This window comes from Drosophila gunungcola, chromosome 3R (genome assembly GCF_025200985.1).
Source record: "Drosophila gunungcola strain Sukarami chromosome 3R, Dgunungcola_SK_2, whole genome shotgun sequence".
In the NCBI taxonomy this organism is placed as follows: domain Eukaryota; kingdom Metazoa; phylum Arthropoda; class Insecta; order Diptera; family Drosophilidae; genus Drosophila; species Drosophila gunungcola.
This window is the reverse complement of record NC_069139.1, coordinates 19,250,073-19,274,525: the sequence shown is the minus strand read 5'-3', so window position 1 is coordinate 19,274,525 and position 24,453 is coordinate 19,250,073. Positions and strand designations below refer to the sequence as shown.

The 24,453-nt window shown below is 38.8% G+C and overlaps 2 protein-coding genes and 1 long non-coding RNA gene across 5 annotated transcripts; 2 read left to right on the top strand and 1 right to left on the bottom strand.

Annotated features, from left to right (window-relative positions):
- The first annotated feature begins 9,476 nt into the window (after positions 1-9,476).
- LOC128266326 (vesicle-fusing ATPase 2) lies at positions 9,477-11,233 on the top strand. The gene is made up of 2 exons (XM_053002778.1): positions 9,477-9,822; positions 9,892-11,233. The coding sequence occupies exon 2, from the start codon at positions 9,893-9,895 to the stop codon at positions 10,901-10,903; it is 1,011 nt and encodes a 336-aa protein (XP_052858738.1). The 5' UTR covers positions 9,477-9,822; position 9,892; the 3' UTR covers positions 10,904-11,233.
- Positions 11,234-12,299: 1,066 nt separating this feature from the next.
- Positions 12,300-16,296, top strand: LOC128264011 (vesicle-fusing ATPase 2). The gene is made up of 4 exons (XM_052999291.1): positions 12,300-12,498; positions 12,606-12,930; positions 13,544-14,509; positions 14,977-16,296. The coding sequence occupies exons 1-4, from the start codon at positions 12,389-12,391 to the stop codon at positions 15,829-15,831; spliced, it is 2,256 nt and encodes a 751-aa protein (XP_052855251.1). The 5' UTR covers positions 12,300-12,388; the 3' UTR covers positions 15,832-16,296.
- A 6,425-nt stretch (positions 16,297-22,721) lies between these two features.
- LOC128265247 (uncharacterized) lies at positions 22,722-24,211 on the bottom strand. Of its 3 annotated transcripts, XR_008268838.1 has the most exons (4): positions 24,143-24,211; positions 23,802-24,082; positions 23,503-23,699; positions 22,722-23,206 (listed from the first exon to the last, which is right to left on the bottom strand). It is a non-coding gene; the product is annotated as an uncharacterized LOC128265247 (long non-coding RNA). The 3 variants fall into 3 exon arrangements; XR_008268835.1 differs by having other exon boundaries at positions 23,503-24,082; XR_008268836.1 differs by lacking the exon at positions 24,143-24,211 and having other exon boundaries at positions 23,503-23,937; positions 24,008-24,083.
- Between the last annotated feature and the right edge of the window lie 242 nt (positions 24,212-24,453).

Genomic DNA, 24,453 nt, shown 5'->3' with positions numbered 1-24,453 from the left:
CAAAACCCAAATTGTTTTTTTCAAGTGTGCTTGCAAAGTTCTTGTAGCTGCACATAAAATTGGCTCTGATTGTGGTCTTTGTTGCAGCAGCTTCTTTTTTTCTTCTCGCTCGGATGATATGCTAATGAAATTCATGCCGAGAACCAACCGATTCCTTTGCATGATCCGTTGAGCTAGTCGACTCAACTACGGACTTGGCGTGCTAACGGTCTATGTCGTTTGACACATTTAATTGGAAGTCAATTGACCGGGCTCGGAGTGATTGCTGAGGTGGCAATTGGCGCTGCCACAAAGGTGTTGCTAATGCTCGGGTATCTGGGAAATGCAAAAAACTAGTTAATCACTGAATCGATCAAGGAAGTCCATGAGACTTTCAAATCAACGCCTTTGAATTGCAAATGGGAAGGTATAACACTATAATGTTATAAAAACTTATGTTCGCCGGGATAATCAGAAAAATCAATAGCATAGCAATATTTGTAAAAGAAAAACTTTATTTCGAATGACAACATGAATAAAACAATTGAGTTTGTTACACTAGACATCATTGTATAGTTGTTCTTAATATAAATGTAATAAAATATAAGGTATTTTAGCTAATAACTTATTATTTTTTTGTGATTATTATACTTGTGATAATCATACTATCACAAGGATTTTATATAAATAATATTTATTTCTTACCAGAGAACTTAAAATTTTCCGTTTAAAAAAAAATCCGAATTCGATGTACCCGCATAACACCCAAAGGACCTGAAAGACGGCGACAAACGGCGCTCCGCTCGCCGAAAGAAACGGAGACAAAGACACACATTTGCAACATTCATTGGAGCTGGGGGCCGGTGGCTGGGAGTTGGAAGCTCTGGGTCTCTGTCTCATTGTCATGCCCGGCTTATTGATTGGAATACAATGGATCCTTAAAGTGTGCTTACAAGCGCCGTAACTCAAACAAATTGCAGCGCCCAAACGCCTGACTCAAATGGACGGCGGCAACAGCAACGGCAATAGCAACAACACGGCAGCAACATCAGCAACAACAACAGCAACATCCAAGACGACAACGACACTGATCAACAGGCGCGGCGACGTGGATGCGTCGAATATTCGAGCAGGAACATGGGTGTAGGCGAGGGGGGCCAGGCGAATGCGTTTTACATGATGCCTACAAGACAGGGCAGGAGCGGCCAGTCAGCCAGTCCTAACAAGATAAGCCCAAGACCCATCCACAGTGGTCAAAAATACACTAAAATAATAACAAGTTATTACACTCAGGAATCAAAAATTGGTTCATCTTAGGAATCAAACCTTCATTTAAGGAGCCTGTAGTAAAACATGTGGTTGTGGTGTAATTTTTTCTTTTTAATATATATGAGAGGCTTATTTTAAAGGCAGTATACAGTATATAAAAATCGCTGAAAATTTTATAAAGTTTATCACATTATATATTTCTAAAATAATTTGTATAGCTAAAAATAACAAAAAATTCTATATAAAATGAATTTTGCTTAGTACATATATATGCTAAAAAAAACAAATAATTAATATACTATCTTAAATATGTTTTTAGACATTAAAAAACCAAATTTTGGTACAAAACAAGGATTTGTCGAACCACTGTGCGGTGCCTCCTCTTGGCCTCCTTAAATTATTCCAAGCTCGCCTCGAACCAGAGGCGCTACTGACGCGCTTATGTTAAATTTACCAAACAACCGATTTGTATGCAATTTTGCGATCGCAAAGACTGCGAGGGAGGTGGGGCGCGATCCGGCTGAAATCCAAATCCCAGCGAGACATCATGACGTCGCGGATTTGCAGGGTCGGTGGCCAGGTCCCAGCTCCTCCTCCACAACCCTCTTCAAGGCTCCTCAACCCTGTCGCAGTCGCAGTCCCAGTTGCATTGCCATTGTCTGAGTCTGCGCCGCCGTCGCGAAGTCTAGTTTATTGGCGCGACTTTTATTTGCATTCGAAATGTTTTCCTTTTTTCAGCTTTTTTTCAAGCTTTGTTTTTGTTTGTGGCTGCTGGCTGCACGTGATGTATGCGACGTGAGCCGCCCCGCTGCATATTCGAGCTTACACTAGAAAAATGGGTGGAAAACCTATTTCTAAAATTATTGGAATTTTTATTGGAACGAAACCTGAACAAAGTTTACCTAGAGCTTTTAAATTTCGAATATAAAAGATGAGTTGAAAAAACAATTTAACCCATTAAATTTAGCACCGCCAAATTAAAAATAATACATATTTACATGAGCCTTCAAAATGAATAATCTTTAATAAATGTAGTAGACAAGCTTATAAAAACCCCAAGCTATTCACTTGCCATTAACAGATTTAATTGAAATGTCATACGGACAGGGCTTGATTGATTCGGCTATTGATCCTGATAAAGAATAAATATACTTTATAAGAGTAAAAGATTTCCAGGTATACTAGAAATAGGACGTATATTTTTTCTGAGTGAACCTCGCCTGCCCGCCTGGCCACACAATCGCCATAAGTTTTGGCCGCTCTGCAATTATTTGCGGAATTCCTTTTGGAATATATATTGACTCGGAGTGGAGTGCCCGACCCAGACTGACCAACTCGTCCAGGAATCTTCCCTCGGTGCAGGTCTCCTCCAAGAGCTGGACTCTTTACTTCGACTAGCTTTGACAGCCCATACAAGGAAGCCTAACCAGCAATCGTAAATGTGGCCGATTCGGTTGCTCGTGTTGCTGTTGTCGCTTTTTTGACGGCGACTGTGACTTTGACTGGACTCTCGGATCTGAATCTGACCACAAGCCCGGCGTTTCTGGTTTCTGGACTGGCATTCACTTTGTTCTTTTGCTAATTTGTCAGAAAATTTGCAGCTCAACGCATTTCTGCATTCCATGATCTTGTTTTCCTTGTTTATTTGAAAACAAAGAAAAAAGAAATCACAATTGTAGCTAAAACCTTTTAGCAATTTTAATAAGCAAAATCCTTAAAGTTATAACCATTAATATGCATAATAAATGTATTACAGATTTAAATGTATTATTTTAATAAAATGCTAACAATATGTATAGTGAATTTTAATGTATTAATACAAATAAAAATAATGTATATTAAAACCATTTGTAAATTTATTATAAGTTACGATTAGTTTTATTTTTGAAAGAAAATGATCATTCAAATTAAAAGCGATTATATAAGCCCAAAATGTCCACTTATTTTTAGCTTATAGTGAGCAATGCATAACTTTATTATTTGTATCAACCTCTTACCTTTAATATAATGTTGCTCATTAAAAATAATTATCCAGTTGGCATTTTGGCTAACAAGCATTCAGGCAACAATCTCGAGACTAGGCTGCCGAGTCGCAAAACAATCGAAGATCAAGCCACTCATAATTCTGCCAACAAGTTGATTCAATCATACACACAAGATGGCCAATTCGAGACAAAACCCAGCATTAGCACCCATTGCCAGAGCCAATCTTTGAGTACGGAAAGCTAACAAAGCCCCGCACCCACATGCCATATATTCTACCCATTCTACTTATAAGGCAAATTGCACAACAGCCCCAAGTGTCAAATTAGACAAACAGCAGACCCAATGCAAACTCGGAAACCAGCCAACTCGACTCAACTCAACTCAACTCGAATCGAATCGAATCAAATCAAATGCTCGTTGCAAATTGCATTGCGCTTGCTCGCTGTCGGGTTGCTAATTTTCTGCGAATCGCGCTCTGGTAGAATAAAACCCCCCGAGAAGGATCGAAGATATATAGTGGTTCGGTTCGGCGGTGGATTTGCATGTGGGTGGTCAGCAAATTGCCAGAACGTGAGCACAATTTTTAAATTAACGGCCCAAAAGTGGTTAGAACGGCAGCAGCAACGGTTCAGAATAGTTGCAAATAGCTCGGATCGGGGAGTGGAGGAAGTGGGGCCTCCAAGGCGCATTCCTGGCACAAAACTGTTGCAATTAATTGCATAAAGGTTCTAAATTGTCAGCCAGCCCCCGCGCCACCCGCACCCACCCACTCGGCAATGGCGTCGTGGACAAACTTTGCAACTGCAACCGCAGAGCGCCGTATTATCGCCCAAAACGCATCGCACCGTGGTAGATTATTAAGTTAGAAGTAACAAATATTAGTACTTAGTTGAGGGTTTAATATCTAACCATTTAAACACTTGCGAGTTTAGATATCTGAAAAAATTCTTACACAAAAACATACATTTTTAGTTGTACCTTAACATTATATTCCCTTTTTTTTTGTCGAATTGTTATAAAAGAAATACTAAAATGCTTGGGCAAAGTATTTTTCTCTAGTTCATTTACTTTAATGCTAGGTTGCTATATTATTTAAATGTGTTTTAACAACCACATGGTTAAATATCTCAGAGCAGTTAACATTTTATTTATATTCCAAGATTATAAGTTTAAATTTAAATGTTTGTTCGCAATTATTCATATGAAAGTCATTAAAAAATGTTGACAAAAAAATAAATATGGACTATAGTAAAATAAAAATAATTTTCAAGACTTGTATACATATCTTTGCAATTCTTTTGAGTTGAAACACGAAATATAAATGGTATAAAATTTAAATTAGCTTAAAAACTAAGGGATTGCTCTTAGGTTTTGTTAACCACTGTTCAGAGTCGATGGTTTCGTCGACGCGGTCGTGCCTTTCAGTTCAAAACGTGATCGATAGACGGACTACCACTGGCAGTCCGTCGAGAACTGCAAATTGGCCTCTCGCCGTTTGCTGTTGCCAAATGTTTGGCCTTAGTCAAATTATGTTCTTTGGGCCGTTTGATAATGAAACTGCAAATTGAAGTTTGGCTTTTGGGTTTTCGGCTTTCGGCTGTGGGCTGTGGGTTGTGGGCTTCGGGACTGTGGCTCTGTGGCCCCTCAAATTGTTTGCTCACACCGTCCCGGAGCCACGCTAATGATTACGTGTTATCGTGTTGTAATTTTACACAGGGCCCTAATGATGAGTCTCGGATCGGATCGGATCGGAATGGATCGGATCGGCTTGGCTCGGTACGGATAGGTTCGAATGGGATAGGCAGATCTACTCTACTCTACTCTCTACATTCACATCCATCTCCATCTGCGAACGATCGGATCGAATCGATCTGGCTCCGGGTTAGACACTAACTGGGCTCATCATGGAGCGTTAACAAGCTCATTTTTCTAAACTTGACGTGCTGAGTCCACCAACCATCCAACCAGAGATCCACTTAGGCAAAAGATCTTCGCAGATTATCGGACGCAGCGACTTGGCCAATTTACTTGGCCACTTTCGGACGTTTCCAACGGTGGGATCATAAATTGTTTATAATGGCATTCAGCGCGTTTTGTCCTGCCACTTTTCAAGAATCGCTATATAATGGCTTTAAAATGTGTAATATGCTGATTATGTTAAAAGAAATTATTTTTAACTTAATCGTTGATAGCTTTACTTACTGTTTTGATATAAAATTGTATTATAATATTAGTCTTTATTATCAAAAAAAAAAAAAAAAAAAACTTAATCTAAATTGAATTAGTAAAAAATATTTAATAAAAGGTAGACTTTTTATTTGTTTTTATATAATAAATTCTAATTGGGTTACTATGAAAGTGTAACCCATTTTCGAACCCATTCCACTTTAACCCAAAAAGTATGCAACAGAAAAGAGGGCGATTTGAATCGGACTTTATGGTGTGATCAGATTGGAATCGATATATTCATAACTATGGGCAAAACGAGCCCACAAGCCAACATCCACGACAAATTTAGATGGTCTGCCATAACCAGCATTGATTGCATATGGGCCACAATAGTAAACAGAAATTCATTGAATGCCGGCCAAAGACAAAACGTTTTCCGTGGAGAAAAGCGAGAGGAATTCACAAAGATCTTGAGAGCATATTAAATTGAATTTTTATGTTCTCACAGGCCGGGAAAATCATGTGCCAGGCCATAAAAGTCAAGGATCGGTTCGGTTCAAAACGGTGCACTCTTCGGATCCGTTGAGTGTGTGGGTTAATAAATAGCCCCACAAGCCGTGAGTGAAGGGGCGAAGCGGGCCAAGAACGGCCCTGGATGGTGCGGTAAATTATGGTTATTTAAATAAACAGCACACGATTTGATTTGGCGGCCCAAAAGTGTTGCCAGCGCGCCTCCGAAATTGGAAGAGCGACGCGTCGACGTCTGGAAATTATGTTGTAGTTGGCGTTGGCTCGATCAGTCGGCAGGATAGTTGCCCCCTTGTTGATAATGATGATGATGCCGCAGCCGTAGCCGCAGTCGCAGCTCTGGACGCAAAGGAGGTTGTGCCATCAACTCTTGATTGAGTAACGCCCCAGAACTGGCGTCTAATTACGAGTTCCAGGAGTTGGCGGACTCGCAGCTCCGATCTGGCAGCATCATTAGCTGATGTGCGGTATTGACCCGGCCTAATCGGCGATAAGACTCGTGATAAGCAAACACGCATAAAGCTAAATATGCCTGGATGCTGCTCAGCAAATATTTCAACGTTCTGTACGCTTTTCACTGAAAGAATAAGCGAGGTCATTCAAACAAACTACATTTTACGTAGTTTATTTATTTTAAAATTTAACTTTTATATATATTTATGGAAATTAAAACATGCACCTGTCGATAAATATCTTATATAAACACATAAATTTAAGTGCATCTTTCCTTGACACCCTTCACAATTTTTAAATAAACATTGTACTTTTAAGGATAGTTTTCAATAACAAAAAAAATACATGGAATTTTGAATTCCAATCAATAACAATTTAATAACGATTTTATGTTTTTCGCTGTGTGGTTGGTGGTGTGACCTTTTCCCGACTGCTGAACTGTTCTGAAATAAAGTGAACTGACCATCTCGTCCAGCGATTCTCGTTGGCGTTGCGGTGTTTTGTTTATTTTGAGGCTATAATTTAAGCGGGTAATTGCACGCTGGCGGCCAGAATTTGTAACTAAACTGCAAATTAGCAGCCAATTCCCAGGCCGATTAATAACCATAATTATTGGCTCAAGCGCTGACGAGCGAACGTCTCGAGTGGAGGCTCTCAGCTCGGTCCCGATCTCGAGCTCCTCGCGAGGATGCGGATCTCGATGAGGAGGCTGCAGCCCGGCCTGCAAATTGCACTTGGCCAGCCAAGGCTTCAAACCGATTCGGTTGGCTCAATTGCCAATTCGTGATACACCCAGGCGCATATGGGGTGCACTCAGAAAAATGATTTACTTAAATTGAAATATGTTTTACCTTATTCTATACAGAAATATTTCCTTGTTCTTGAAAAATGTTCAAAGGAATAGTAACCATTTAAAACTGTACATCTTATTAATCTTTAAGTAAACAATAAAGTTGATTTCAAAGCACAGCTATTATTTTGCTTTTCAGTCAACAAAGAAATATATAGTTGTCAATTAATTGTATTAATTAAATATTTGTCAATAGTATATTTTTTTAAAAAGCAGAAACATTAGCGGCTATATTTTAATAAATGTTTACAAAATATTTATTTAACATAATAGGGTTAATTAAAAATCGTATTTAAATTTTAGAGATAATCTGTTTCTCGAAGTTTTTCTACTATTAATGACTTGAGATATCGGAATTTATGGCGCTTAGTTTGTATAACCTTTTTGTACGAACGTTATTTAGTTTATTCGATGCTAAAAATCATTGTTGAAGTGCATCGTCCGCTTGAATCCCGACCAGTGTCTCCGTTTCAGTGTCGCTCCCTAAGTTCCCCCCCGTCATCCGGCAGCAATTTAAATAGTGAGCGCCTGGCTTAATTACATAAAACAGGCAACACGAGAGGCAGCCAAGCTCGGTTCGGGATATATATTCCCTCGCCGGCGGCGCAGTCCTCAAGTCTGGATCTTAGGTCTCGGTCCACTTTTGATGGACATGTGTCTAATGAACCGGCCTAATTAATGTGCATAGCTGGACGCTGGAGTCTCTTTCCTTGTGGGCATGCAAATGGCCTGAAAAAAGGGAAACTGAACGGACGGAGAGTGTTGAAAGCCTTGAGTGGTCAAATTCGGATGGGTCAACAAATTACGGGCATTAAACTAAAGCAGGCCGGGCAAATTAATAAATGTCGATACCCAATTAAACTGTCCGAATATAATGCACGCTATAAATTGTGGACAAGGGAACCCAGAACGAATAGAGACATCCACTATCCAATTATCGATGCCAATGATTAAGTGCGCGAGGTCAACGGCAAAGAAACGAAGAAAAATGCTATATCGAATATAATTGCACAGTCATCAACCAGAAGAACTAAAAAGCAGGGAGAGCCAGTGGGATTCTGTAATATGTGCATAGGCTGCAGCGAAAAGAACTAAGCCCATGAAAATCATAAATCAAGCAAAAGTTTAAATTGTAACGGTCATTACTCATCGTCAATCAAAAACTATATGTCTATCGATTACTTCGCAGTATTTTCTTAGTATTTTATGCGGCGAGTATAATCAATATTTATTTTATTTTTCAATTATTTCAAGATTATGAATTCTGCGAAACAAGGTTTTCTAAATGTACGATTGGAAATTGTACAAAATTACATCATACCATTGTTCATTTACTTTTTGCTTTTAAAAAACAGAGGTATTCATTTTATTTTTATCTTATCTTAGTCTTACCCGAAATTTTCAGAAATTTCCTATTGGTGTTTAAATTTAGCGCGCAGTTTCCTTTTTGACTTAATGGGATTTTAGTATTTTTACAAATTCTTGTTTGGCTTTTATTTTTCAGGTTTAAAGAACTGGTAACACTTATAGGCGGTAAAACGTTTATATTTAAATTTGTTTATTTTTATAGGTTAAATTAGCTAATACTAATAATAATGTTATTCAAGTATTAAAATATCATTGTCCCAGTTGTTATTGACCTTCATTTTAATTCTTTGCAAAATTTCCTTTTTTTTACTGTAATTTGTACACATTTATTAAATCCATAATGTTTCAAGAATCGTCAGTTAAATGTTTTGAAGTGTCATTATGAGAAATACAAAAGATAATTTCATTCATGTTTATATAAAGGCATTTTAAAAAGTAAATCTCATAGCGCTAAAAAAAATTAAAGTGTAGAAAATAATAAAAACAAAAAACCGGTACTTGTTAAAATCGATTTTTCCCGCTCGAATCGGAGATCGAAGATCGAATATTCGCTGTTAAGTTATGATAACATGATTACAAAATAACCACTGCCTGTGAAAACAGCTGAGGTTAACCCACAAAAAAGAAGAAGAAAACGAATTTCATTAGCATAAAAGATGCCACAGCTGAAATACACAGGTTAATACAGGAGGACTGGGACAAGGAGTACGCCGAATTCGCTAGTGGTAAACAGCGGGGTTACTGCGAACTCTTTCCAACAACACTAAACAAACCTTGGTTTAACAACTTGAACTGCAACCTCAGTCCTTCGGGTATAAAAATCATAAACAGATTAATGAGCGGTAACGCTTTTGACAATTATACTTTAAACAAAATGCACGTAGTAAACAATAACAGATGTGACAGTTGCAACGATTTCGATAACGCATCGCACATCATATTCAGCTGTTCCAAATACAACTCTGCAAGACAAAATTACCCAACACTGAAAAAATACCACGACATTTACCATTTCTTTAAACACGAACCAACAAACTCATACCAAATTATAATTGAATATCTGGAAAAAATTAAGATTAGCATCTGAATAACCAACCAGTAACCAAATCAAGAGCTTGGCGATTTCCACGTTCGCGAGGGCGGCCAAATAACTCCACGGCACTTACGGGTGTTGCGGCAACTTAAACCACAAAAAAGAAGAAGAAAACGAATTGCATTAGGTGAAAAATTTGAAACTGCTGCTAAACAAGCAAATTTATAAAGTAAATTGAGAAATCCCTATTTGCCAGGATGGTAAAAATAACACTACCCAATCAGGAGGAGCGGAGGGAATTGCTGGCCTCCCGCATTAAGAACCTGAGCAACTACTACAAGATCGCCGACAACGTGTGTCCGCTGGAAATGGCGACCCGGACCAAAAATTTTACGGAGGATGAGCTGTGTGAACTGGTGCACCGTGCAGCCAGTGAGGCCTGTGCCCGGGTCTCCTCCACCAACGGAGATCCGGATGGGGAAGGTCTGCAAGTCATGCTTGAAGATTTTCTGAATGCCCTGAAGGGGCTGGTGCCCAGATTCGGGGTGCAAAGGGATAACCTTGAGCAGATAATGCCAAATGGCTTTCTCTACTATCGTGAGAACAAGAAACGGGATGAGTTGATCGATTTTCCGATTGAAGGATTGTTCTGCCAGTTGATCGAGGGTGATCCCAAGTCTGGTCTGTCAACCGTTGCTGCTAAAATGGCACTGGAAAGTGGCATCCCCTTTGCAAGACACATCTCGGCCGCAGATTTAATGGACCTCGGCGAGTCCGCCAAAATTCACTATATACAGAACGTCCTGGAAGACGCATATGTTTCCCGTCGCAGCTGCGTTATTTTCGATGATTTAGAGCGAATCCTGGACTACGGAGCCCTGGGAATGCGGTACTCCAACGCAATACTTCAAATGCTGATGGTACTCCTAAAGAAACAACCGCCCAGGGGCCACGGGCTGGTCATCCTGTGCACTTCTAATCGCCGCGATGTCCTGCAGCAGCTGGGCATGATGCCAGTCTTCACTGCGGTACACCATGTGCCCAATCTCTCCACGCCGGCTGACATCATGGCCGTAATGGAATCTTCTAAGCGATTCGAGCCCGAGGAGATGGGACACATTAAAGACGCCATGGAGGGCAGGCACATCTCCATGGGCATCAAGCGGCTGCTTGATCTGATGACCTGGGTCAGTCCCCTCAAGCCGGATCGTCGTGCTGCCAAATTCCTCCAGAAAATGGGCGAAGCAATGGGATGGGGACAACACTGACTTTGATTCCCCATCTCCCACCGCTTTGAGTACCTCAATAATTTTAAGAATGCAGGCAGAGTTCTGTGTACTCCATTAATTTAAAAAAAATCCAATTTTTTTTTAGTTTTGTAAACAATCTTCGAAGGCAATTCCGTCCTGGCATTTTAAGAACCAGTTTCACAAAAGGACTTTAAAGGTCTATATTATAATCCATAGGCATTTATTGCAACGGTCTTAGGACCAAAAAGAGCAGCCTAACAATGTGATTGGCATAACCCATATTTTAAGTTGTTTTTACTAACAAGTATGATTTTTATACAAAAGAAATAAACAAATGCCCAATATTTACCTATAATTGCTTGTATTAGCCCGTAGCCCATACGAAAACGAAAGTGCTCCTATAAATGTAGGTGAATTTAAATTTATATGAGGTGCTGCTATTTAAAAGGTGTGTTATGTATGTATGTTAAAAAAAAAAATAATAATAAAGGTGGTTAAAAATGTTAACAAAACTGGAATTTAAAGAAACATTTTATTTTGTTAAGTCATTAACATCCAAATCAAACAAATTCAAAGCGGGCGCTTATTTATATGCTAAACTTTAAAAAAATTAACTTAAATGGATTAGAAACAAAATGTTTTATTAAATTAGACTTGAATATTTGAGAAACTTGAGCAATATAAAAACCTTTTTTTGTATTGTGTTTTGTAAATTATTAAGTTAAATACAAATCAAATTAGTTGATTTCAAGAATAAAAATTTTCATGTTATCTTATATTATTAACTACTTTTACCTACTGAATTTTTTAACTAACGATTAAGGTGTTTTTTAATCCCGCTTTTCAATTAAAATAACCGTTTCGCAGTGCCATAGCAGGCAGCTTTCGATCGTCTTTCCAGTGTGTACACATGCACAGCACTGACCAGGGCTGCTCGAAATCAGCTGATTGTTGTGTCAATTCTGAAAAATATTTTTAAATTGGCTGGAAGGAACTGCAAAAGCAAAAGGAAAAGCAAGCAGAATGGCGAGTGAAATGGCCCATCGGATTAACTAACTAAACTAAGGCAGTAATAGAAAATAGTGCTTAGACTGCAAACAAAAGTAAATGAATAAAAAATAAATTAAATTAGACTTTAATATTTGAGAAACTTGAGCAATATAAAAACCTTTTTTTGTATTGTGTTTTGTAAATTATTAAGTTAAATACAAATCAAATTAGTTGATTTCAAGAATAAAAATTTTCATGTTATCTTATATTATTAACTACTTTTACCTACTGAATTTTTTAACTAACGATTAAGGTGTTTTTTAATCCCGCTTTTCAATTCAAATAACCGTTTCGCAGTGCCATAGCAGGCAGCTTTCGATCGTCTTTCCAGTGTGTACACATGCACAGCACTGACCAGAGCTGCTCGAAATCAGCTGATTGTTGTGTCAATTCTGAAAAATATTTTTAAATTGGCTGGAAGGAACTGCAAAAGCAAAAGGAAAAGCAAGCAGAATGGCGAGTGAAATGGCCCATCGGATGAAGGCGATCAAGTGCCCCACGGACGAGCTGTCGCTGACGAACAAGGCGATTGTGAACGGGGCCGATTTCACGGAGGAGGTCAAGTGAGTGTTGTCTTTTTCCACTGGCTACGTGGGCGTCTAGTCTTTGGGGCGAATTTCCGAACTGTTATTGATGCTTCCCAAATCAACACAACCATCAACGCCCCCAGATATGTGGACATCTCGCCGGGACCGGGGCTGCACTACATCTTTGCGCTGGAGAAGATCAGCGGGGCGGAGCTGCCGCTCGGCTACGTGGGTTTCTCCCTCGTCCAGCGTAAGTGGGCCACGCTCTCGATCAACCAGGAAATAGACGTGCGTCCCTACCGATTCGACGCCAGCGCCGACATCATAACACTCGTGTCCTTCGAGACGGACTTCCTCCAGAAGAAGACCACCACGCAGGAGCCCTACGACTCGGACGAGATGGCCAAGGAGTTCCTCATGCAGTTCTCCGGAATGCCCTTAACCGTCGGGCAAACGTTGGTCTTCCAGGTAGGACCCTACCTACCCTAAAAAAAAAAAAAGCTGGGAATAATACCTAAACCCCTCTAAAATATAGGGAAAATCTTAGGGTTTTTATATCAAAAATATAAAGAAAGTCTTTCAGAAATCCAAAACAAAGAAAATCTCAATACACATGGTAAAAACTTTGAAAGTCCATGAATTAGTCATTTGGTAAAATATAGGGAACAACTCAAACGAGAGAAAGCCTACTTTTGTTGTATGTTTTAGTAACCAGCTCATTAACTAACTAAACTAAGGCAGTAATAGAAAATAGTCCTTAGACTGCAAACAAAAGTAAATGAATAAAAAATAAATTATCTATAAGCCAAAAAAGTAATGTTCATAAAGAATTATATTGTTAAAAGAGAAAATCACGAAATATTGACTGAACGACTGACTCATAAAATACAAAGTGTACAATGACTACAGCGCACTTCTCGTTTGCAATTTCTGGCAAATATATATCCATTTTATTGACCGATTAAGACTATAATGGACTTTTTCCCATACAATAGTACCAAGGGAAATCTTTGTCTTTCCCTGCAATTAATTGTAATTTATATATCTAATATTTTTCGAATGATACATTACACTCTTCCAGTTTAAAGACAAGAAGTTCCTGGGCCTCGCAGTGAAAACTCTGGAGGCAGTGGATCCCCGAACTGTGGGAGATGCTCTCCCGAAGACGCGGAACGTGCGTTTCGGTCGCATCCTTGGCAACACGGTGGTGCAGTTCGAAAAGGCCGAGAACTCCGTGCTGAATCTGCAGGGTCGCTCGAAGGGCAAGATTGTGCGCCAGTCGATCATTAATCCGGACTGGGACTTTGGTAAGATGGGCATCGGTGGCCTGGACAAGGAGTTCAACGCCATTTTCCGACGCGCATTCGCTTCGCGCGTTTTTCCACCGGAATTGGTCGAGCAGCTGGGCATCAAGCACGTTAAGGGTATCCTTTTGTACGGACCACCGGGTACGGGCAAAACCCTGATGGCCCGCCAAATAGGAACCATGCTGAATGCCCGCGAGCCCAAGATTGTGAATGGCCCACAGATCCTGGACAAATATGTGGGCGAATCGGAGGCCAACATCCGGCGATTGTTCGCCGAAGCCGAGGAGGAGGAGAAGCGCTTGGGACCAAACAGTGGGCTGCACATCATCATCTTCGACGAGATCGATGCCATTTGCAAGGCTCGTGGCTCGGTGGCCGGCAACAGTGGTGTCCACGACACGGTCGTCAATCAACTGCTGGCCAAGATCGACGGCGTGGAGCAGTTGAACAACATCCTGGTGATAGGGATGACCAACAGGCGGGACATGATCGACGAGGCCCTGCTGCGCCCTGGCCGCCTGGAGGTGCAAATGGAGATCAGCTTGCCCAACGAGCAGGGACGCGTCCAGATCCTCAACATCCACACCAAGCGGATGCGGGACTTCAACAAGATAGCCAGCGATGTGGACAACAATGAGATAGCGTCCCGGACAAAGAACTTCAGTGGAGCGGAGTTGGAGGGACTGGTTAGAGCAGCTCAATCCACCGCTATGAACCGACTAATCAAGGCCGATTCCAAGGTAGGGCTGTCTTTAATTTTAAAAATGGTTTTTTTCAAAACGACTATGGTTATAAGACGCTCGGCAACGATTTCAGTTATATTTTTTTCCTACTACAAACAAAAAAATACTTTTTGGTTCATTTAGAGGGGTTTATTTATCAGATTGATTTATTTATTTATTATGGTTACGATTTCGTTTTTGTGTTTAAATAGTGTCGGGTGCGGTAAGCTAAGAACTCGGCAAAAAAGTGTTTACTCATCAAACATTTGGTATTGTATTCGTGGAAAAGTATGCAACAGGTAGAAGAAAGCGTTTCCGAATCAATAGCCGAGTCGATCTAGCCATGTATGTCTGTCTGTCGATCATTAAATTATGTTCGGCTGCAAAATAATAAAACACAGGCGAACTAAAAATTAAGTTATATACTTTTATATTTTTAAAAATACATACCTCAACCATATATTGATGAACTTTTTATTATTTAGGTTCACGTAGATCCTGAGGCTATGGAGAAATTGCGAGTAACGCGCGCCGATTTCCTCCACGCCTTGGACAACGACATAAAGCCCGCCTTTGGAGCCGCCCAGGAAATGCTGGAGAACCTTCTGGCGCGTGGAATCATCAACTGGGGTCCACCGGTAAGTAGGATCCTGGAGGATGGCATGCTGTCCGTGCAGCAGGCGAAGGCCACCGAGAGCTCCGGCCTGGTGTCTGTTCTCATCGAGGGGGCGCCCAACTCCGGCAAATCAGCACTGGCCGCCAATCTGGCCAAGATGAGCGACTTCCCGTTTGTCAAGGTTTGTTCCCCGGAGGATATGGTGGGTTTCACCGAGTCCGCCAAGTGCCTGCACATCCGCAAGATCTTCGACGACGCCTACCGCTCCACGCTGAGCTGCATTGTGGTGGACAATGTGGAGAGGTTGCTGGACTACGGTCCGATTGGACCCAGGTACTCGAATCTCACGCTGCAGGCGCTGCTGGTGCTGCTGAAAAAGCAACCGCCGAAGGGTCGCAAGCTGCTGATCCTGTGCACCACCAGCCGGCGAGATGTTCTCGAGGAGATGGAAATGCTGCCGGCATTTACGACAGTACTGCATGTGTCCAATCTGTCAACGCCCGAGCATGTGCTCGCCGTGCTGGATGACTCGGATTTTTTCAGTCCCGAGGAACTGCAGAACATTGCAAGGAAAATGGCCGGCAAGCGGGTGTGCATCGGCATCAAGAAGCTGCTAGCCCTCATCGACATGATCCGGCAGTCGGAGCCCCACCAGCGGGTCATCAAGTTCCTCAGCAAAATGGAGGAGGAGGGCGGCCTGGACCTGGTGGCCAGATCGCACTAGCTACCGCCCATTGTCGAGCTGCGGCTGTCCGTTGTGGAGCTAAACGACGCCTTCTAATTACTTTACATTCCATTTCCAAACACCTAGGGTGGGTCGATTTGATAGATAGGGAATTTCTGGGGCACATAAGAAGAAGATTTTTTAAACTAATTAGTTTCAAACTTATTTAACTGAATCACTGATTCACTTAAATAACGTATGAAACTAGCCCGTTTAATTTTTGTAAAAGTGGCTTATTTCTGCAAAATAATAATTTTATTGATTCATTAAAACAACGCGATATTTTTAAAATTTTCAGCCCTAAAAATTCTTTGACGCTACAAATCGACCCACCGTAGTGTAAATTTATGAAAATCAATTTTGAGATGAAATGAAGACTCCATTTTACCGCTTTATTAAGACGGAGTAACATTCATTTCAGTTTTATTAAACTATAATAAAGCGCACAACTAACCCCTAACTGAAGACCAAATTGTATGATAATATTCAGATACTTGTTTCAAACTTTAATGGAACCAACGAACTTTAAAAACTCGCACTAACAATTTTATACGAACGTATTTTATAGATTTTTATAAAGAACATTAAATTTTTAATGTTACGAGTTAATCTAATGATTAATGAACTCGAAAGTTCAAAGAAATCTAAACATAAAATAATTGAAATACAGACAAAAAAAAACCAATCGTAAAGAGATGCCGCCAATTTTGTAAAGTTTCAAAAACGAGAAGAAAAACTAGAAATCTACAAACTCTGAAACAATTAAAATCCGTCAACCTGGTCCATATAAAGGCTTAAGAGTATAAAAAAAACAAAACAGTCAAATGTGTTTTGATACCAATATAAAATACGAGTTGTATGTGAACTATTACAATATTTAAAGTTCAGAAACGGAAAAAGCATTATCTTATCCTAACAAGGGATGTGAATAATTTTGATATGAAAAAAGAGAAAGTCCCAAACATTCAAATACTTTTAATCTGAGTGTAATGTCGATTAATAATGAATCAATGGATTTTTTACATCCCTAAGTTGGATCAATTTAGGTTTCAGTTCTAGCTTAGAAGGTTTAGGTCTCGACTGAGGCTTGTGAAATTCGATAGAAGCTTTTTCGAAAACCGATCCAGCGAAACCATAAAGTCATGGATTAGTTGTAAATGTCATTTTATGGATAAAATAAAGTTATATATTTAATCCCATAGTTACAAATAAATGGAGTTTTCCCAAAATATGTACCACGTTGCAAAACTTTTTGCTGGGTTGGTTAAAGGTCAATGATCTCACTTGATGAAAGAGATCAAAATATCTGTTTACCAACTTAATAACTTCTGGGCCATGGACTATTTGCAGGATTTGGTCTACGAATAGAATGAATTCGTTATTTAACTCAACAAACTATTGGCAACTTAATTGTTGAAAAGATCTTTAGTCTATTCTTCACTGACAAATAATGGCGATACTGAAATCCCTTGGGTGAACCCCACTTAATTGCTATTATTCTTTTCAATTTAACTATTTTCATTAATTTTTAATGAAGACTACTTGTAAAGCAGACTACAGTGCTGGCTTAAATTTACCGCTTTGAAAATTGCCACTATTCTTTGAAAATTGCCACTAATTTGAATATTGTTTATGCTAGACGATCGCTGCCAGACAGCTGTCCGTTTGGGAGGCGACAAGTGGTTATCACTGCTATATGCGATTGCTATATATTCACCCGATCCATCGATCAGCTGTTCGCGACGCGACTTGACGCCGGAACGCAATCGGAGCAGCGCCGAGGTGCTGACCACAACCAGTCGCTCTAATATGCAATTTGAATAAATGATTTATAATGAAAACACTTTAGCCGCGCGTCGTCTGCGTATACGTAATGTGGAGTGCAGTGGAATGGAGCACTGTTCGGTAATTGATATATGGCGCTAATTGCGCTCGACGCCCATTCGTGGTCCAGTCCATTTTTATCAGCGTCGTCTGAGGAATCCTGGGTTACTGGCTACCCAGTAGCCACGGTAATAACCAAAGCCATGGCCATGTCGCGACGGTGTCAGCTGCGAGCCAGCGCCGCTTATTAACTAATTAAAGCTGCATATTTCTTGAGATCTGAAAATAGATTTGCATTGCCAATTGCCCCTGGAATCGCTAAGCCGCAATAATAAACGGGCGGGGAAATTCTGGTCATCGAACAAAAGACGTTTTGAAAATATTTTTAAAACATTCAAATGTCTCTACTATTTAATAATATATTTGAAATTAGACAAACCATTAGACATCAAGGCATTACAATTTTTTTTCTACAAACGAAACAGGTCAATTTATTATTTAAAGTGCTTATTAAGTATATTTTTTAAATTTTGTTATTATTTTCAGAATAATGGCCTTGCAGAAAAGTCAAATATTGCATGTCAAATATTTCTTAAAGGCTTAAGTCACTAAAAATCTGGATTTAAAACTTTTTGTTTAATTTCGGGTCAATTTTTTGTAGTTTTAATGATGTAACCCTTCATAAATTTCGGAAAAATGGCTTTGCAAGAAAGTGATAAAAAACCTGCAGTTTTAATACTTTTCTTCCAGACATCCGATTTCGAAGTGGAATATCTCTAAAGATTTGTGGCTTAAGTTTTTGAAAATCTGCATGTAAAACTTGGTTTGTAATTTCGTAAAATTTCGGGTAAAATTTTTGTAAATTTAATAAAAGATTTCCAAGTTCGGAAAAATGGTTTTGCAGAAAAGTGATAAAATACCTGCAGTTTTAAGGCTATAACTTTTCTTCCAGACATCCGATTTTAAAGATGATTGTGTCTAAAGGCATGTGGTTGAAGTCTCGGCAAATCTGCATTTAAAACTTGGTTTGTAGTTTCGGGTCAATTTTTTGTAGTTTTAATAATGTAACTTACCCCTTTGAAAATTTAAAAAAAAATATTTAATAATTAATAATTATTAAGCACTAAATCCCAGTTTCAAAATAATACATGAATTGCTAAGAGTCAAATTTTACAGCTTTCTTATTAAGTATGAACGAGTATAACGAATAAGAATTTAAATTAAAACAAATAAAAAAATGGAAACCATACCTGAATGATGATGACCGAGTTTAGACCCTGTTCCTGTCCACAATTAGGCTCAAATGCATCCGAATCGGAGGAAAAGCCGTCGACCCATTGTCGCCCACCCACCCGGCAATTGATGGGTAATTATAATTATCGGGTTAGGGCCCGGCCAACGCGTCACCAGCGGTCGCGCACGTATGCAAAACTTTTCATGACGAAAGTCCAGTCGGACAAAGTTCAGTGACCGGGCCGAAAATTAAGCGGCGCTGCCTGTGAGGAGCCAAAATTAAAACAGAAACGGATTTTCATTCAATGCCTGTAAAAATAAATGCGAAATTTTTACAAATTCGTATTTTTGTTATTATTAATTGAAGCCAACAGCTCATTCCCCCAGCACTCTTTGCACTTGTTCAAAAGATGAATATCCGAAGCACAGTGTATTAAAAATAAATATTTTGTTATATATTACCTGGGCTTCTACACATTAATTTTTTACGGTTTTGCAATAAAATTTAAAATTTGTAAAAAATGTTTTCTAATTTACAAATTAGCTGCCAAGAACATTTTAAACAATATCTAGTATATCTGTTTAAAAAAAATATTTGGACACTAAATTTAAATTTAATTTAACTCTTAGTAAAAGGGAATAAATGTTGTTAAGCAAAATGAGTTTTTGTTAACAATATCTACATAGATTAAAATTTATTAAAGTGATCAATTTTTTTCTATAATAGTAACACATTAGTTTGATTATTCAAAAAAGATATATGTTTGAACAATGTAAAGTATGCACGTAAAACTGTACATAGGGGATATATATTTTCAAGTGTCTGCAACTTATTTTTGAATTATAATTTTAAAGCCAATTGTATGGCATTTGATTCACTGTGCACCGCAGTCGCGCCTCTCGTAAACTTTGAAACCGGCCCGGCTTCGATGTTGTTGTTGCTGCTTAAAAGCGCAAACGCCGGCAGCGAAGGTTCGATTTCACTTTCGCACGCTGTCCACTCCCCCTTTCGCCCACCCCGCCCCCTGCCACGCCCAAGGAGCGGGCGCATCTGGGGTGTCATGTTTTCAGCTCTTTACGAGCGGTCGCCGCTCTCACCTGCTTTCTTTCAAGCGGACCTCGCGTGCTTTCGCTCTCCGATCTTCGATCTCGCTTCAAGTGAAATTTATAAAATCGATTTGGCGGCATTTTCCAGCGGACTCGACCAGTCGATTCTTTTAAATCCCTTCAGGTGATTCACAATCGGGCGCCACAAGCAAATCTCACGGTAATCGGTTGATTTGCAATTATAAATTAAATTAAAATCACAGCAATAACGTTATTTTTCATCAACAATACAAAACACATATAATGTGTAGGTGTTGATAAGCTCTAAAGTTTTAACCATTTAATTTTTAGACTTTGTTGTTTGGTTGACAACTACTTTTAGAAATTCATGAAAAGCTAACTTACGAAAACGTAACTTTTGGGCTTGCCAACTTGTTCTGTTTAAGTCTAGAATCTACAAAAATGAAGTAATTGTGATACTATTGTCAAATAAATAATTTGAAATAATTATAATTTCAGTAGGGACTAAATTCTAATTTTACAGTTTTAGAATATCTAAAAAAAATTTTAAAATAGTCATATATGCTGTGCCTGCCTACAGTCAAGGTACGTGTTTTTTATCTGCCTTTAGACAATTAATAATAATACAACAAATTAAATAAATTTGTTTAGAAATTAAAGTAAAGCTAGCGACTTGAAAATATTTATATTTAATTTTAGAAACCCCCTTTTTAGAAGTGTGCATAAGTGAGACTTGTGTACCAAACTAACAAACACGTACATCATTATAAATATACATATATATGTGCCAGCAGTCCGGGAAAAATTAAAAGCAAATACAAAAGCAAACATCATGCAAAATCTTCCTGCATTACACAAACGCGGAAGATTTTCCTCGTACTCGCACATTTCATGGATTTTCCAGAGCTCAACCTGCATTTTCATGGCATTTCCATTGATGTTTTCCAGCTTTTCGGTCTGAGTGTGTGTGTGTGTGTGTTAGCATGCGAAACTAGCAGTTAAATTAGCAGTTTTTGCCGCTGCCTAAGCTACAATTTTACACTGCGACTCTTTCGGGTTTTTTTCTGGGTTTCTTTGGTCTCGGTTTCGCTTTTCGGTTTCTTTGCCTTTTCTTTTTATTTTCCTCTTTGCAATTTATAATTGAGTTGCAATTTGGCAGGTAACTATTTGTGGAATGCAAAGGGGCGCGGGGGCTGCGTTTTTCGCGGAACTTGCATGCGTATTAGTCATCAACTGGCTGGGGAAAAAACATGAAATATATGGAAAACAAAATGGAGGATTAACCCCAAAAGTCGCACTAACGATGCTTTCTAAAGAATGTGTTTTCTTTAATTTATGGTTAAAAAGAATCACTGAAACTAAATCAATTAATGTGTTAAGTTACGATGCAAAACTATCATGTCAAAAAATTATTCTTGAATATTTTTTAAGATTACAGTTTCATAATAGAGTAACAAAAATTCAATTAAATAATAAGGTTATTGGGAACTATTCTTAGAAGTATAGCTACTCATTAAAAAGACTTTATTTGAGCTACAATTTTATTTATTGAAAATGCGTATAAAGAAATCAATACAATGCACATTTATTTTGTCGAATTGTTTATTGGAAACAAATTTAAGATGTATTTAAATTAAGATAAATTAAAAATAGTATATATATTTAAAAAATTTTAATAAATAAAAGGAAGTGACAAGACTATAGCAAGACAATCCCCTACAACTTTCAAGGGTTAAACAGAAGTATGTATTAATATGCCATTTATAGCTTAAACAGAAGACACAACCCCCGATATTACACACAAACAGCCAAAAAACGTGGCACGATCAAAAGGAGGCACAAATCAAAACGCAGAATCAGAATCCAGAGCAAAAAGCTTGAAACTCCAAATCTGAAATCTGTGAAAATGTTGCCGCACGCGATCGAGACATTCGCATTTCATTTTATTTCATTTCGATTCATTGATACCGGGCCAGAAAAACAGGAACAAAAAAGAACGGCCCAGTTCCAAATTAAATAATACGAGCTCTCTGTTCCCTTGCTCCTTATTATTATTATATTGTATTCCACCCTTTTTTTGCGTGCTGCGTTTTTTGTGTGTGAGCCATTTTCTTAGGAATTCCTGGCAGCCTCATCTCATCCGCATCCCATGTCGCACGATCAATCAGAATTTCAGACTTCCACTGCTCTGATTTCGATCTGAATTTGGATCTGGATCGGTATCGAGCCATGTTGCGTTCACTTTCCTTTTAAAAGACAGCTGAATCCTTTTTTGGGGGCGGCACGTGCCTAGAACTCCCGATTTCTTCACTTTCCTTGGATATTCAGGTTACCTTCATTCACCTTTTTTCCCTTCTGCTCTTCAATGGACACGCCCTCAAGTCATTATGAAAATACTTATTTTAAGAACTGTGGTTATATATTTATATATATATATATATATAAAAACTAACTAAAACAACTTTTGGTGTTCTAAATGAACTAGGAATCTGTGAACTAAGTAGGCCCAGTAAAGAAATGAATGATCAAATGATCATCAGCAAAACGTTGTAAGGAATGTGAAATATTTTATTATTAAAAAAGATCTAGATTTTACTAATAAATTTAAAAGAATTCCGCATTGTTCAGTATAAATGTATTATTTTATAAACGAAGGGGCACGACCAATCTTTCAGCCACTTTTTGATCTAGATCTCATTGGTTTGCGCTTCACTTTTATTTTATTAAGGAATCAGCTGCAATATTTAGAGGGCGGCACGTGCTTTCTTCACTTTCGTCGGGTACTCGGGTTACCTCAACTCACTTTTTACCCTTTCTGCCCTTTCTCCACCTTTAGCCCCTAAATGCCACGCCCATAGTCATTAGGGAGCACACTTACGACAGGCGGATATTGATTTCGTTGGGTTGACTGGCACTATTCAGCGCTTTCCAGCAGATGATGACATCTGTGTGTGCCCATTGTGTTTCACTTTTCATCAAACTTATATTAATAAGTTGTACGAGGGGCCATAATTAAAGCGAATACGATATTTCCGGCCGGAGGAAAGACATTTGGTTCACTGAACCCAATAAAAATCCTTGAACTCTCGTCGCCAGACGAAATAAAAATATTTGTATACATATGTATTGCCAATAATCTATTTCAAACAAAGACCAGGGCAAATATGAAAAAAAAAAGTTAGAGCAGCGTCTTCTGCCCTTTTGGCGGCACCCTCACAAAATTATTGACCAGAGTTCCATCCATCCCGAGCTAAAAAAAAAAAAAAAGCAGAGATCAACACTGAGAAAAAGGAAGGCAAAGTTATTTCACTTTGGATTTGTATCTTTTCTGTATAAAATTGCTATCTTGAATTAAAATGTTAACTTTTTTGTTATTTTAATATTTATAGACAATTATCAACAAATAATATCCTTTACAAATCTGCAATCATTTAAGACATTGAATGGTAGTTCCGTAAATTATTATACATATTGACGGTATTTTTATGAAGGTATGAAAAGGATTAGATAACACTAAAAAAAATGATTAATTTTTTTAAGCAATACCTTACTTTGATTTTTCTCCGTGCTGAAAAAGAACAAGCAGTCCGACTTTGACTTGGACTTGTCCGACTCATCGGATGTGAGATGCTACCCAAATATTTCTTCTAGAAGGGAGAGGACTTCTGTGCGGCTTGTCGACTTGGTTTTTTGCTTCTGCTGACCGACCCTCCGCACACACATATTTCATTCTAATCAACATGCTGCAAAACATATAATTCGAATTTTTGATATTTCGGCCGACCATTTTGCGGAGAAAATTGCATTTAAACGCCTATTATGCGCTTTTTATTTGCAACCCATACTTTTCTGGCCGATTGCTCGGGCTGAGTCAGTCATGCACAAATACAAATCATTCTATAAGCATATACTTTGGTCAGGGTACACTATGTGGATGTGGTTCCATAGGTGGACCGGTAGCTCTGTCAACTAGGTGGCTTTCTGCTTTTTGAGAGTTAATTAACCGAAATCGTAAAATCGTTAGCAAATAAAATAAATTGCGCTCAATTACACGAGTGACATCCAAGGCGCAATCGCGACGCTGGTGATTGACCTCTTTCAATGCGACATTCTGGGCTCGATTCGGCTGGGGAACAACACGGCTCTTCAGTCAGATAATGAACTTTATATACACTTGCATATATACCCGTTCAGCCCCGATGTCCGGAGTTGGTCGGCTATGCGCCATGCACTTAATCAAAAAGTACGACAAAATCAAGAGTAAACAAAACTGCAGCGCAGAACTCGACTTGAGAACCGGCAGCGATTTCGAACTTCACCCGGGTGCAATGAACACATGATCCGGCCACAAAACAAAAATTTAAATCCCATTTACTTATTTTGTGTGTTACAATGCACTGGCAAAATAGTTGCCACTTGTTGTAAAATCGCTTTTATAACGCCCTTTAGTTTTAAAACATCATCCAGTTGAGATTTAAACAGCATATTTGATTTTTT

What these genes read in the sequence shown, in the direction of transcription:
- LOC128266326 (XM_053002778.1), top strand. Translation starts at nt 9,893, where the DNA reads ATGGTAAAAATAACACTACCCAATCAGGAGGAGCGGAGGGAATTGCTG.
- LOC128264011 (XM_052999291.1), top strand. Translation starts at nt 12,389, where the DNA reads ATGGCGAGTGAAATGGCCCATCGGATGAAGGCGATCAAGTGCCCCACG. An exon ending in GATTTCACGGAGGAGGTCAA is followed by an intron (nt 12,499 to 12,605) that starts GTGAGTGTTGTC and finishes CAACGCCCCCAG; the next exon opens with ATATGTGGACATCTCGCCGG. An exon ending in TAATCAAGGCCGATTCCAAG is followed by an intron (nt 14,510 to 14,976) that starts GTAGGGCTGTCT and finishes TTTATTATTTAG; the next exon opens with GTTCACGTAGATCCTGAGGC.